The 16782-nt window shown below is 41.7% G+C and overlaps 1 protein-coding gene across 1 annotated transcript in view; it reads right to left on the minus strand.

Annotated features, from left to right (window-relative positions):
• The window catches only part of cacna2d3a (calcium channel, voltage-dependent, alpha 2/delta subunit 3a), a 173901-nt gene that overhangs the window by 81157 nt on the left and 75962 nt on the right, over positions 1-16782 (minus strand). The window contains exons 9-11 of the mRNA XM_061257192.1: positions 15171-15245; positions 10118-10207; positions 4968-5081 (exon numbers count right to left, since the gene is read on the minus strand). Of these exons, the coding sequence (XP_061113176.1) occupies positions 4968-5081; positions 10118-10207; positions 15171-15245 (279 nt within the window). The remainder of the gene's footprint in view (positions 1-4967; positions 5082-10117; positions 10208-15170; positions 15246-16782) is intronic.

Here is a 16782-nt window from a genome sequence, read left to right on the forward strand (position 1 = left end):
CCATAATGGGACAAAAGCTTTCCATAGGGCCTGTGAACTCTGAAGGAATTACACGACCCCCAGGGGCATGCATCCATCATCTCTGATAACCACTTCATAACTACACTGCTTGGTGGGTTCACTACATTCACTTTGAGGGAGCCAGCCATCTTTATTTGGAAAAGTCCACACTTAATGGAACAACCACCTGGAAGACTTTCGTTTTGTTCGGGGGAGATTTTAGTTCCTAGAATCATTCTTCTAGTTTAATTCACCCTCAAAGTGTTAAAAAGACACCTCAGCTGTTGTTTCTCAAATCTGCAGACTGAAATCTAAAATCAATGTGCACTTTTACAAACTTAAGTAGACAAACTATTGTGCCTCTGTGAATGAATTGCCAAACGTGTGCTTCGATGTATTTAAATGATTTGTCTGGTAGAAAATCTGATGCAGGGGCAGGGGAAATGATGTGTATAAAACAGGCTGGTTGGAAGCAGGCTGCAGTGGAATATGAAGGAGCAGGTGACAGGAGCTGAGAGGACAGGTGCTGATTGTTAGTGAGGATAAGTCATTCAGAGGGATCTGACTGAGATAATGGCACATCAGAACACCTGGCAGTGCACTATGCCAATAGCAGCATGCATGACCACCCCATTCTTATGCTCTTAAGCAAGCAAAATACAAATAAAAACCCTATGATGAGCATGAATGGGAACTGCAGGTCTAATCAAGGTTTACATAACCGCCATTCAAGTGTCTATGTTCAAATGACATAGGCCAGAGGTGGGCAATGAGGGCCAAATCTGTTTCTGGTTTTCATGCCAATTTCCAGACTTGATTGTAACATTTACAACACCAAACATTTTAGCTACATTTCTTACAATCCTAAGTGCATGAATGAGAGCCGAGGACTTGTATTGCTTCCCTGTGTGAAACGTTTTACTGTGATGTAATGTTTGAGTGAACCACTGTTCAGATATACAGCCAGTTAGCTCATTCAGCCAGGGTGTCTGGAGGAAACAGAGACCTGCACTCACACTGGCCCTCCTGGAGGAAACAGAGACCTGCATTCACACTGGCCCTCCTGGAGGAAACAGAGACCTGCACTCACACTGGCCCTCCTGGAGGAAACAGAGACCTGCACTCACACTGGCCCTCCTGGAGGAAACAGAGACCTGCATTCACACTGGCCCTCCTGGAGGAAACAGAGACCTGCATTCACACTGGCCCTCCTGGAGGAAACAGAGACCTGCATTCACACTGGCCCTCCTGGAGGAAACAGAGACCTGCATTCACACTGGCCCTCCTGGAGGAAACAGAGACCTGCACTCACACTGGCCCTCCTGGAGGAAACAGAGACCTGCACTCACACTGACCCTCCTGGAGGAAACAGAGACCTGCACTCACACTGGCCCTCCTGGAGGAAACAGAGACCTGCACTCAGACTGGCCCTCCTGGAGGAAACAGAGACCTGCATTCACACTGGCCCTCCTGGAGGAAACAGAGACCTGCACTCACACTGACCCTCCTGGAGGAAACAGAGACCTGCATTCACACTGGCCCTCCAGGGCCATGACGGCCCCTGTGAGTCTCAGGAGCAGAAGCGGCCCTCTGGCCTCTCAGCTGCTCTCTATGGCCTGCACACTTCACTCTGCTTTGCAGCTGAAAACATGCTTTGTGTTCTGAACTGTGGGCATGGAAAAAATAATATATGGATATATGTTTTCAGCTTTAGCAATAATAAGATCAACTGAAATTTCAAAATGAAAAATTTGGGTAGGCATGCATGCTAATATCTCAATTTTCACCTTCAACCACTCATACCTCATTCAGTAGCAACTGTTTCCAGAACAATTTTCTCTAACCACTTCCATTCCTTTCTTTCCCTTTTTAAAGGGCTTTTACCATTAATATGCAAAAGGCGGGGGGTCAAATACTCCAGTCTGATCTGAAGCCCAAGCACACACTCAAATGCAAACAATGTTTTTAATACAAAAAGCAGCATTTATGGTTTTTCTGGAAATTATATAAAAATTCTGTATGCTGACTATAAACCTTTTGTCTCAGGTAGTAGAAATACAATATGTTGCTTTCTACTGACCGAATAGCTCTACAGATAAAGTACACATCCATCACTAGTCCTTAGTCTGCTGGGTGGTATGAGGGTACCCCCTTAATACTGGATCCAGGACAAGGACAGAATAAGCTAAAAAAAAAAACATAAATGTTTTTACACAGTAGGATATTCGATATACAATACAGTATATGAAGTCAACTGCATATTAACGTCAGTTTGCACTTAAATAATTGACAATTAATAAAGAATCAACATTGACAGTGCTACGGGAAATAACAGTAATGCATTATAATTATGATTATTATTATTATTTAAACAGTATATACTGTGTACATATACGCTGTTTACTGGTCTGTACCAAGACTACAGACACATACTGTACCTTTTGCGCAGACAGCAGCAAACATTTGGGGGTGGGGGTGGGAGCTCCAGCAGTTGTGAAATGTGAAATGTGACAGAGATAGAACTGTTCCATTATCCAAGAGCTACTTTTTAAATCGAGCCATTTTTCTGCACCAAACAAAAGTTTGTGAAGATCCTAGAGGCTCCGCTCTCAGACGAGAACAATAACAGCGGTGCTGATAGCTCACACACGGCAGAGCTGCTGAACAGCTATCGGGAGAGGACAGGCTCCTGAGGAAGACCTGCGTTAAGCTCTCCCAGCATTCCTAGGCGCCCCGGAAGGGGCAGACAAGGAGACAGAGCCCATTCCTGGCTCATCCCGGTCCATTAAAATTCCTTTTTTAAACACAGTGTGTCAGCCTTTCACTTTTCCCCTCCTTTTTGAATCCAGAGGGAGCTGGCTTTCTGGCTCTGAAGCATTAGACATTTGCCAGTGTACAGCCCCTTGGGGAACAATCTTAAAATGGAGAGCTAAAAATAATCCCTGCAAGGCCTTTAAAAGGAACCTGCAATTACAGCATAAAAGAACGCAGCCCATTTTCCAAGCTCACTGCATTCCTCTGCTTTTCTTCTGAGGAACAAAAAAACCAAAGAGCCAGCATCTAGCAGGGTCTCCTTTAGGTTCACTGATGGACCAAGCAGATACATTATTGACCATATACAGACGGAGATGTGTGTGTGTGTGTGTGTGTGTGTGTGTGTGTGTGCATGACTAAGCACGGACATGCATGTGCATCCATACACGCGTTTGTGCGTGTTTTATGCGTATGTGCATCTATACTGTACATGTGTTCGTGCATGTTTTCTGCATGTACAGTATGCGTTTGCGTGTGTATACAGTAGTATGTGGCGTGAGTATGCTCATCAGTGTGTGAGCGAGCGCTGCATGCTGTCTTGAGTTCTGAAGGCTGGTAATGAACATTCTGCCCTTTGCACCGCAAGCTTGCCCTGTACACTTTCATTCTCTCTGACAGTTGTCAAATTAAGGTCCTCAGTTCTCCAAACATTACCGAGAATGGGAGGTGTCTTTACATTGTAATTCCCAATCTGTGAAAAGCTGTCCTAAATTTGAGCTCACTCTTCTGTGTAAAAACTGCAATTTGCCATCCTGATGAGGCACTAGATAAAAACACCCAGCATGATACCAGGAATATGACCCAGTTCAAAAAACAGCTTTGCATACTTGAGTGAGTGTTGTGTGTGTCTGTGTGTGTGTATGTGTGTGTGCGCGTGCGTATATGTGTGTGTGCATGTGTGCGCATGTGTGCATGCGTGCATGCGGAAACGTGTGGGTGAGCTTGAGTGTATACATAATAAAAAAGTGTGTTTAACATGTAAATTAAACATCTCTGCCATGAACAATACGGCTGGATTAATCCACTTTAGTCTTATTTAGCAGCAAATTGCATTTAAAAATCGGTGTTGAGAGAGGAGGAGGGTTTTAATTTCAATATGCTGGTTACAGTTTCATTATGTAGGCCAGGGGATGCACTACAGTGGCTCGCAAACTGCTTGATCATTCCGGAACAAAGACTCAATGCCGAGCACCACGCGGGCGTTGTCATAGTGACGGCGGGATGGCGGATCGCAGCGGAGCCAGCGGCACACCTCGGCTGCACTTGGCACTGCCAAGAACATTCATCACACAGGCATGACTTTGGGCATGTCAGTCCCAAAATGGAGAGGGCCTGCACAAGCAGACAGACAGTAGGGACCAGACCAGCTGGGAATCGGGAGAGTAGACTCAAGTTGGCGAGGAAGAGCAGGAAGAGTTTGGCAATAGTTAACGCTAACAGGGAAGGTGTGCAGATATGATGTTGGGGAAGAGGGCACGGGGAGGAGAGAAGGGCAGGAGGGGCACTGGAGAAGTGGCCACAGAACTGCAGGAAGGGTGATGGGGAACTGTGCACTTAAGGGGACAGAAGTGCAGAAAATATATTGGGGAATTGCTAAGAGGAGAGAAGTTCAGGAAGGGTACTAACAAGAAGAAAGGCAAACTGGAATCTAATTGAATTTAAGTTCAATTAGTATTAAAGCATTAAATTATACCAAGAACAGTCAGAAAAATGTATGAAGTTATGAAGTTATGTGCCTCTCATAAGCCCTGGCTGAATTGCTGAATTCAGCTTGCTTAGCGACCATTAGCGTCATACTGCATCTCACAAGACCTCACTGCCTTCAGCTGGTTTAGCAACCATTAGCGCCAAACTGCATCTCACAAGCCCTTGCTGGCTTCAGCAGGCTTAGCGACCGTTAGCGCCATACTGCATCTCACAAGCCCTTGCTGGCTTCAGCAGGCTTAGCTACCGTTAGCGCCAAACTGCATCTCACAAGCCCTTGCTGGCTTCAGCAGGCTTAGCTACCGTTAGCGCCATACTGCATCTCAGCGTGAAGGTCGCAGAGCGGTGCAGAGACACCTGACGGGAGCTGCCAGGCTGGGGTCGCAGTGCTGATGTGTTAAAAAGCCTTCCCCTGTGGGGCCCGGGGTGTTAGGAGACAGGCAACTCACCTTTCTGTCAGGCCAGTTGTACTTGGCGAACACGGCGTCATATGTGTCCACGGCACCATCTGTGACTAGCATGATGGCCTGACTGCAAACACTTCCCCGTCCGGTTTGATTGAACTGGGAAAACAAGAGTGCAAATGCACAGACACCGACACACACAGGCATACACAGACATGCACACACACACACACACACACACAAACACAAACACAAACACACACATAGACATGCACGCATGCACACACACACACACACACACACAGACAGACATGCACACACACACACAAGCACACACACACACACAAACACACACAGACACACACACAGACATGCATGCATGCATACACGCACACACACACACATACGCATACATGCACACACGCGCACACCCAAACACACACAGACATGCATGCATACGCATACGCACACACACACGCACACACACAAACACAAACACACACACACACAGACATGCACGCATGCACACACACAGACAGACATGCACACACACACACAAGCACACACACACACAAACACACACAGACACACACACAGACATGCACGCATGCATACACGCACACACACACACATACGCATACATGCACACACGCGCACACCCAAACACACACAGACATGCATGCATACGCATATGCACACACACACGCACACACACACAAATGTCCAATCACACAAAGACAAACATAATTACTGAATTGTTTTGCATATTGATTGAAAACCATTTTTTTATCATCAAAAACATTTCCCCTTTTACAGCTGTAGACTAATCAAAACTTAAAACAAGACATTGAAACAAAGTTGTATTTATAGTGAAAGCCATTACCCCACAATGAAAATAACAACATCATTTTAAATGTCAATAGTAACAAATCCCTGAAGTCGATTTAAATTGAAGTCATCAATTACTAACACTAACTCCCACAGATTTAACTAGTCAAGCACATTTTTAGCCCTATTCATTCTCTGAAGCCCTCTAATCACAGAGAATGTTAAAACACATGAGGGAGTTTGATGTTTTTGTTATGTAAAATTTCCCTCAAACTAAACTGAACTCGAACTGGCGGGGAGGGAGGACAGGGGTAGGGGTGATTCTTTTTTAAATACATCCACAACAGAGTATTTTAAACTCCTGCGATGTACAGTACTACAGTAATCAATTGTTGAACTGTAACCAGGAGTTACAGTGTGAATGTATACTGTTTTCATGCGGTATTGTATACACACCTGCTGCAAATGTTCACACAGGAAAACAACAATCAGAGCTATTTTCTAAACACTGAGATGAAAATCATTATTTAGATTAGCCATGATTGCTAATTAATTCAGGAGCTTTTGTAGTAGTTTATGTCAAATGTCACAGCACTGCATTACAGGGAACGAGATGCAATTAATTGAAGGAGGCAAAGTGATTGTGCAGCTAATAACGCTTCCAAACACAACAGGAAATTCAGTTTGTCACAATGTATACTTTGTAATTTACTACATCAAGATTTAATTTAGAAAAAAGTCACTACAAGACTAGTTTTATGAACAATTATTTTTCCATGATAAGGTACTATCAATTTATTTTTAAATTAAATGCATATGCTAATAAACAGATGACATTAGAACAACATCTTTTACAAAACGAATTTGGGATGATATTCTTAAGAATTGTAACATACACAGGTAAATCGGTTCAAAAACATGGAGCCAGTTTCACAGACATAGATTAAGCTTGGTCCTGGTCAAAATTGAGTTTTGTATGGAGAATCTCTATTGACAATTTACTTTAGTCTAGGACTAAGCTTAATCTGTGTCTGTGAAACTGGCCCATAGTCTCTTAACGCCAAAAGAAAACATTCCCTGGTTAATTTGGACCTGTGTATTGCAATACAATCAGTTTTTCTCACAGTGACATTACACAAGACATCACACCATGCAAAAACAGATTGTTGCTGCTACAAACTTAATTTCATCCCCACTTCCTATGTCAGTTACAAAGGTAATGCTATATACTGTTGTTTAAAGACACACAGTACATGCTACAGTTCTTTCAGTTCATTTAGTCAATTTCATTATCATAATAAAGCAGTAAAAAGAGAATGAACTCTACACAGTAAAGTATGCGGAATCATGTGTGCCTTCATGCCGCAAAGGAGCAGCAAAGCCAACCACTTAACCAGGAGAAAATCTGATAAATCATCAATCATCCTTAATTACATCAGTATATAGATTTACACTAAATATCTGAAATATTAATGCAGAATTAATTGTGTGGAATATTCGAACCCAGGGGTTTTCAACCATGATCCTGGAGGGCTGCAGCGTCTGTTGGTTTTTGTTTTCACATTAAAACAGAAAGCACATCAGATCAAGGAAACCAAGTGATGTGAGTTATTAAACAGCACTAATTGATAAATTAAGTGGTGAGCAGTAACACAAACCAACAGGCCCTGTTAGCCTGTTAGGCCCCTGCTTTAACCAATCAAATACAGAAAGAAATTTACTTGAAAATTCTATTTTGAATGACCAGTGTTTGTTATCCTCCAATTCCAGTCATTGCCTTATTGCTGAATATTGAATAAACGAAATATAATGACATTCATAATTTTTATCTTTTTGGAATATGTAATATTTGATTCTGTTGACAGTGAGGATTGCCACATTAGAGACAGATTATTAGAAGAGAGGCTTTTCGTTGTATGTCTGTACAATGACAATAAAGAATCTTGAATCTTGAATCTAACCTGCCCTTTAAAAAGACCCACGTCTGAGCACCACAAACTTCATACCACATCACTTAGTTTTGTGCTTAAAAAGTTATGACTGGGTACAAAATAATTACTTTTGACTGAATCTGAAAAGGACACATAATACCATCAGTTGACTTTTAAATGAAATTAAAATAGAGGTGAAGCCAAGGTGAAGACCATTCAAATAAAACTTTATGAATGGCCATTCATATTTCTGTGACAGAATGTTAAATAGTGGTCTAAATGTTCCTAAAAATAAATGAACAATTAAAAAACACACCTTTTATCTTAGCTGCCTTAAAAACCGAATGGCTCAATTTGTCACTAATATCCCAGGCAAAGGCACATAAAACGACAGAATCATAGGCATTTTTTCAATGTCCACAAAATATTTCTAATTTAAAGTGTATTTAATATACAGTATACATGTACAGTGAATATAATTGTATTATTTAACACTAACCCATAGGTGCTCTGGTGTATTGCATATTTAATCCATGAACACCACATCCAAAAGCAATTGCACTTTGTCACCAGTTTCTTCACCACTGTGTTGTCATAACAGTGTAGCCCCTCCAGCCAATATATGCTATTGATGTGAGGTATAGCTCGCTAGCCAAACACATAGCCCGCCAGTGAAAGTGTTATCCTAAAGGCTGCCCCAGAAAACCCCCCCTCCCATGCTCAGTCTCTATCTCCAGGCCTAGTCTGTTCATGGAAAACCCAGCATCCCTTTGTTCTTCATCTAGATTGGCATGCTGATGGCTCCCCTGTGGCACATTGAATGGAGAGAAAATTAAACCCCCCACCTCTTCGTGCACACCCCTGTGGACCAGTCTGAAAAGGCAGAGTCTCTGGAGGAGGAGCGGGGGGGAGAACTGAGAGGAAAGGAAGGCTATGGTGCTGGATGGAGTCCGCTTCAAGGCGCTAGTGTTGGCATTCCTGGCTGCTAAGGAGACTGCCTTACCTTCAGGCTGCACGATCACACCTGTTCTCTGTTTTGGTTCCTCATTGGTGGGATAACCTGCCCACCACTAGTAGAATGACAGAATCCATCCACATATTTAACACAGACTGATAACGCACCTTTTCAGACTGTACCTTAGTCTTCCCTCCTGATTTACCTTCCCCTTCCGCCTATATCCCCCTTCCATACCCTTCCGCACTTACTATGACTACTGTTTATGTTTATGACTGCACTACATGCCAATGTTTTACTATTTATGGATTTGATACTTATCCAGCTGTAAATCGCTTCGGATTAAACACATCTGCTAAATGACTCAAATGTAAATGTCGATAATGTGGAGAGCATTAGATGGGGCAAACTGGGAGTCAATGGGGAGGAAGGGTATGGGGGTTACTGGAGAAGTATATGTGGGATGGGGGGTGTAATCACTGTAATATTCAGCCACTGAACTGTGTCATGAATTAAGCTTGTTAATTCAGCATCAACATGTGTCTCCCGATTAAGCTATTAATTGCACATGGCTTTTAATTAATCAGAATATTAATATTACTCCCAGTGTTCACGTGGCACAGAAACTAACCTGGAAATAGCAGGATAATGTGAGTGGGTAATCATTTCACAATGTTCACTGAACCATTTCAACATGGTGGCTTCTCTTGCTGCTCACCCTGCATCTGTTATCAGCCTGTTTACTGAATCACTCACCTGATAAAACAGATTGATTTATTTGTGCAATTTAGACTTGGGAATCACTGCTGCAATTTCAGCCAGACAGCCTTGTCAATAAATGACAAAATCCAGCTTATCTCTAGTGTCCAAATATACGCACTTGCACTGTGACAATTTACCATGAACAAAATCTTACTTAATGAATGCAACCTGTTGTAATTATCCCTTGTACCATTCTGCGCTCTGGAGTTGAGCTTTGTCTTTCAGTACTCTTCAGCTACTCACTTTGCAATCACTTTCAGCGACAAGCCCAGCAGAGCTCTCTGCGCCACTTCCAAAGTGAGCAGGAAACTGTACAAAATAACAGGTGATTGATTCATGGAGTCGAGCTCCAGCAGCTTGTGTCTGACAGCATGCTGCCCTACCCACAATGCCGAGTGCTCGGTTCTGAAGCTTCGGCAGAAAAAGATTTACTCCATATGAATAACAAACACGGGGATCTTAAAGCCGACTGCAATTAGCCCATTCCTCTTACCATGAAAGCAATCTCCTTTTCTTCTGACATTACAGGCTTCTGAAAAGATAGCCTGGTTAAAAGCACCGTGACAGATCATCTTTTGCCGTGGCTTCATACTGCAGTGTATGTCATCTGGGCAATCAAGTAAAATTTTAATTGAGGCATATTGAAATATCTAACTCAAGAGGAGGCAAAACGGGTGAAGCATTGCACTGCACATGAAAACAACACGGTCAACACTCACATCATTGAGAAGAGTAAAGGCCTCTGTTAATGCAATGTCCAGCATTCCAATTCCTTTGGCAAACAGCTTGTCCAGGTGTTCTCGGAAATGCTAAACATGGAGGGGAAAAGGGGATCATGAATTCATATATATGTAAAAACCGTGCCATCAAATAAAGAAAAAATAAATATATGCCTCCCCCAAGAAAGAAATGGAAAACAGACACATATATTAAACCTTATAACCACAACCTAAAGAACAACCAGCTTCAACCAACAAAAAAGATCATTGCATTGGTAGTTTTCATTAAAAAACCTCATTAAAGTCAGCCAGGAGGTGACTTTGGATGGTAAAAATGAAAGTCGGAGTTAATTGGTACAAGTTAAAATGGAAATAGTTCACAGAAGATTATGAGAGCAAGTCCGTTTTTTCATTTAAATTCTGCAGGTGACTTAAGCTAAAGACAACTCATACTTCAGGCATATGTTTTTTTCTACCTATGTAGGGCTGTCCTTCTAAAGCAATTAATGTAGCTTAATGTTCATGCTGACCCAGTTGGTCTTGTGCAAGCTGCTCATTATTTAGAATCGCCTAGAGGCAAAACGAAGCTGCCTTTATCTAAATAAACCTCCCAGCCAACCAGCACAGCTCTGACATCGAACATCTGCAGGAGGACAGTGAGTCTTAGTCGCACATACAACACCCAGCATCTATAATTAAAATATCTCAGGGCATTTTCCATTACTTATTTTTCATGCCTGTTAACCTTTTAAAGGTATTTCAATTTGGCGCTTGTCAGTCTAAACCATGTCACAAGCCATTGCCTTTCACTTCCGACCTCAGCTATCCCTTCTCATTGTGATGAAAAGAGTATTGTGGTATTATTGTTGCTAGCAACACATGGCTGAGCACACACACAGAAAAACACAGGTATGTGTAGATGCCCCCTCAACCCCCCCACCCCAGGCCTGGTAAACAGCAATCTGTACTATTTCCTGCCCACCAGCTAAAGCCAGTAACTTCACAAGCTCAACTGTAGAAAAGAGGCCACTTTGATGTTTTGGAGGCAGGTTTAATCATTTGGTACACACGTTTCCCTGCGGCCAACAGACCTGATTTCATCATCAGACTGTGTGCGTGCATGTGTGTGTGTGTGTGTGTGTATGTATGTATGGATGAAAACTAACCATAGTCATAACACACTGGCACGTTTATTTTAGTGAACAGAATTCTGCACAAATGTGTGTCCTTTTCAATACTAAATAAACCTAAGGCAAAAGTGTTCCAGTCAAAAGAGGAGAAAACGACTTTTCCCTGATGACGGCAGTTGGAGTCTTTAGAAGGCTCCCAAGGTGATGCCTGAAGCTGAAGTCTGTTAGCATATAGATGTCTGCCGAAATTTATGCTGCTTGCAATACTTGTCACAAATGGCCCTTCTAACAGTCTCCATCAAAAATATATGCATTGCTTTCAACACCTCTGACTGAAGTAAGTGTGCAATCAATCTCAAATGGACCCTCTTTTGAACTTTCAAATCACAAAGCCATTTTTGGCTGGAGTGTGGAAAACAAATAGTTTTTTCACACTCTATTTTTTAACGCCGCCATTATGTCCCCACTTTAATAGTGAAGTCTGTGAGATGTGGTAGAGAGTGAGGAACAATGAGGGGCACTATCAGCTCGATGCAATGCTAGGAGGATATCTGAATGTGTTTCATACCTCCACACAAAGATAAGCTTGAGTAAAACAACGCACAGCCACAGAAGACCCTGGCATGTATCTGTATGTGATAAGAGCTGCAGAGAGCCAATGGAGCTGCCTGAAACACAGCATCACACCAGACGCATCACACAAACCTTCTTTAAGATTCCGCTATTTTCCAGACTCAAACCCTTCCAGACTCCAGACTCAGCTTTTCTAGTGAATGTACATGTAAAAAATGTCGAGGTGATAGTTTATAAATCGAACCCGGTGTGCATTTGGCCCCGCGTTGCTGACTCCATTAAAAGACTCAATGCCGTACCACAGTAAGGAAACTGCATCGGCCGGGAAATAAAAACGTAACAAACATGGGTAGAGGAAAACGGAGCAAATAGCCTGAGAGAGGGGCATAAAGAAGCAATCAGGTCTGCCGTGTTAAAAGCACTGCTGACAATGAGCTGTTTGCTCCGGATGAATGCTCTCAGGTCTTATTCAGACTCCGGCATCTGCTGCCTCACGGATTTACCACCCTTCTTTTCACAGCACTTTTTCAGAGGAAAAAGTCCCATAGACTCAAAGCATCTGCTCTCTGACACAACGTGCAGTGTGCTAAACTGATGTAATATCAGTTCAATTAATCACACTTCAATGCCTCACCCAAAGCTGAAATGCATGAGAAACGCATACAAATAAGTACAGTGAGTGTACATACAGTAGAGTATATACTGAATGCACACTGTTTTAACCATTTATCTGTCCGCTTACAAAAGTGATACATGACAGATACACATTTCACATTCAGCTGGGTGGTCACTTAGTGCGGCCTCTTGTGTGGGAATGGATTTTGAATTAAAGTACAGACAGACAGTCCTCAAGTGTTCCAACACATACTTCAGAGACGAGATGCGAAACACATTAGCACTAGAAATGACATCATTTTCTGCTTCTATTGCGGGCAATAAGCACTCAGAGGGAAACAGAGGGATAGATGACACATTTGTCTGACTGTTTCTCCACTATCGGCTTCCTCTGATAACTGTGGTCAAGTGTCATCACAGTAACAACTCTCCATCTGCTCCACTGCCATGATGATCCCGTTACTCGATCAGATTCAACAAAACCGCAGCAATCGGGTCTCAGTGCTGAAACTATTTCCTCTTCAGGAAACTGCAGTCAAATTCACAAATACTTCTGCGCACAATTCAAAAGTGTATGCATGTGCATTACGGTATTTTTACTTGTAACCAAGAAGAAATGAAATCTGTTCTGCCTTTGACATGTACAGCCATGGTTCTAAAACATTTGAAACAAAACATCGAAACATAATATGAAGTAAAAATATGGCATATGTATGTATTTTCATATTCCCATATCAAAGTCTTAAGTCTAAATCATCTGCATCAATAACATTTTTACCTACAGATCACTGAAGATCATACACTGCAACTGATGAGGTGTTTTCCTTTTAGTTATTTATGTACTACATAAATGGATGTGTGGTGTGTATGTGTGCTGCACCTGAGAGAATTTAGTTAATTGCACTGATTCCAGTTCCCATGGGGACTCATTGGTATACTGTAACATGGAATGATCTAACATACTACAATACTACATGTGGTCCTACCGACACCAACCTTAGGTCTTCTTATGTTCAATCTGTTCAACATTCTGATCATAGACTCAAATTCCATCTGTGTTTCAATTCATTTGCCTTTACATCTTACAGTGCAGTGAAAAAATGTGGGCACCCCTGGTTTAAATGTCCGTTACAATGAATCTGTACGTGAGGGAAGCAAAACTGAACTGTAAATGTTACAGTTAAACATAACATGACTCAAGGCAAGGTCTGGAAGATCAAGAAAACATTCAGATAGAATGGCCCAGCAAAACAGCTGCAAAAAAGAGTAGCACACACAGGTCTAGCTGTTCACAGGAAAACAATACAGAGTACTTTATATACAAAGACTTAGATGGCAGAGTTGCCAGAAAGAAGCCTTTCCTACAACCTCAACACAAAATAAAGCATCTGAAATATGTAAAAGAAAACATTGAGAAGCCTGGCCACCACCAAAGAAGGTATGTTTGGAGAAAAAAGGGAGAAGCTTTTGTAGAGAAGGAGGCCTTGCCAACTGCGAAGCATGGAGGTGGATCCATTATGCACTGCAGTTGTGTGGCAGCTGGGGGCACAGGAAATACTGTGCGAACGGAAGGAAGAATTGATTCCATCAAATATCAAGAAATTCTACAGGATATTGTTCAAAGGTCAGTCCAGACATTGAAGTTGAAGAGAGGCTGGGTATCCCAGCAAGTCAATGATCCAAAGTTTTCCCTCATAATCAAGTACCTCCAGGAAAGGTTTTGGAATGGCCACCACTGTCCCCAGACTTGAATATTATTGAAAAATTGTGGAGAGATCTGAAACATACCATACATGCAAGGAGGCCAAATAATATTTCTGAGCTTGAGGTGTTCTGCCAGGAAAATGGGAATAATTCCAAAAGAGAGAATTGAAAGTCTCTTACAGTTGCAAGCTGTTATAGTTGCCCGAGGAGGAGTTACAAAGTAATAACTGACAGGGTTCCCAAACATTTTTCTATTATTTTGAAACTGTAAAAAAATAAAATAAAAAGTAATCTTGCTTAAAATTTTGAAGAAATGTGTCATGTTTAACGTTGTACCATTTAGAGGACAGGCTTGCTTCTGTTCACTTAGATATTAATTGTAAAAGGCTTTTTGACCAGGGGTGCCCATATTTTTGCACACTACTGTACTAAAAAAGGTTCTTATTTTTGTAAAATGTTGAGTATCAGGACCCGCATCACTAACTCCTGCAGAGAAACTCACATTCCACTCTCCCTCCTAAAGTCCTAATACATTCAGCTAGCTAAAACGACTGATAAAAGTGAATTGCTAAAACCTTAATAACAATCTGACACATTAATAGCAAACAGGAAAATTGTACCAGTGAATGTTAACCAACTCTAAACTTATGGATGTGCCAAATGGAAAATGAAATTTAACAAAAAAGCCTGAGCATACACAGATATAAATAGCAGGGGTTCTATAAACAGGATTTCTACTTTACATAATTACACTCCATAAAAGAATCCAAGATATTCCCCTCCCGCAGAGCCTTCTGAAGGTTTATCAGACAGACAATCTTAATGAAAAATAGCTGTATGTGGGCGCAGGGACGTGACCTGTCCATCTGACGGGCAGGGCCACTTTGTTTCCCCACCAGGCACAGGACACACCATTTGTTTGTTCTTTCTCAGCCTCCCTATAAGCCAAATTATATACGGCCACATAAAACACTGAAATAAAAAATGCAGTTCTGAATAAATGGCTGGTAAGTAAACACCATTTGACTTACGTCCTTGTTGGTGATGTCGGCCTGAACAAGCGTCCCGTTCAGACATGGCTCCACATAGTGCAGTTCTTCATTGTACTGTAGACACACAGCAGCACGGGAAAAGAGGATTATTGACACTAAAGGCACCGATTATAATTAGTAGAACTAATGTTAGAACAAATCCACATATTTTGCTGATAGAGAGAGGGAGAATTGCACCAAAGTTTCATCTAACTGTAAGAACTAGGCATGGGAGTGAGTGATTCTCAATGTGCCTGATGCTTGAGACTTGAGAGCTAAGTAATAGTATTAGCAGTAATATGAGAAGTAGCAAAAAGGCATGACTGGCAAGTAGTCATAGCGAAAGTAGATATATTAGTGTTATTAATACTGGAATAGTACTATCATAGTAGTAGCATTGTAACAGCGAACATAGTTATAAATGATTTTTGCTCACCCTAAGCATAGCTGCACGACAGATTATAATGCATAATATGGAGAACAAAATAGGACACATGTAATACTACATTATAATCATTTCCTGTACAGCCGGAGGAAAGACTGGGTTCATTTCATAGTAATAACTCCTGTGATATACATAATTTACCGCCGTATTTTACCCATACACTCTCAGAGATAAAGCATGTAAAGTGCCTAAAAAGGCACAAATGTTTGTCGCTGGTACATGAAATTGTACGCTTAGTCACCTACATATAGTTAATTTGCTTGACAAAAGTTCTCATTTGTACCCAAAAAGAACATGACTGCACTTTCAGGATACATTTGGGAAATTTGATCCTTCATCCTTTGATCTCTGAGAGCGTAGGTTAATTACACCCCAAAATAGTAGTAGAAACTGAAAGGGTACTGTATGTTCTCTGAAAACACAAGCTATACAATAAAATGTTGCTTTACTCATAACGGAACAACAAAAAACATTTTGGCTCACTTGTCAAGTACCTGCAAAAAAGAAGTACCCAAATCATTTTTAAACAATTCTTGCTCTTATTTGATTGGCTATTTACATTACATTACAGTAAACAGCCCTGGTCCTGGGTGGCTGTGAACCAGATGGGCTCTTTTCCCTGCTTCTGGAGGGTTCTGCCCAGGACTGTATACTGACGGTAATTTGGCTGAGTCAAGTTTGTAGCAACTTAAGCCGATTTAGTGAGCGTTTGGGTGGAAAGAGGGACCTTAAGGATCTCCACAATTGTCCATGGTTTGCGGAGCTAATGTTCAGATGATGGCCCGCTCACGACTGCCCTCTCAGTCCTCCCAGTGAGAGTTCCTTCACCGTTCTTATACCCACCAGACCTAGGTCAAATATGTATTTGAAATACAAACATTTTTCTAGCAATTCTATGTTTTGTATAGCGTTTTTTTTTTGGCAATTCCCAGGGAGTATTAAAAATTTTTCCTAAAGCCTAAAGATATGAGTGAAAATATGTTTTGATGCAGATCTGATATCCACCCAATCAGAATGAGATGCATCAGCGTGCCCGTTGCTCCTGGCCCTTGTACCTGGACATGCTTAGTGCTGGAGACCTGACCCAATCCTCAGCCAATACAACACAAAAAGGGAATACAGGTATGCATGTGCCTCTATATATCATAGCAGCAGTGACAATACCAA

Source organism: Conger conger, chromosome 10, assembly GCF_963514075.1.
Source record: "Conger conger chromosome 10, fConCon1.1, whole genome shotgun sequence".
In the NCBI taxonomy this organism is placed as follows: Eukaryota; Metazoa; Chordata; class Actinopteri; order Anguilliformes; family Congridae; genus Conger; species Conger conger.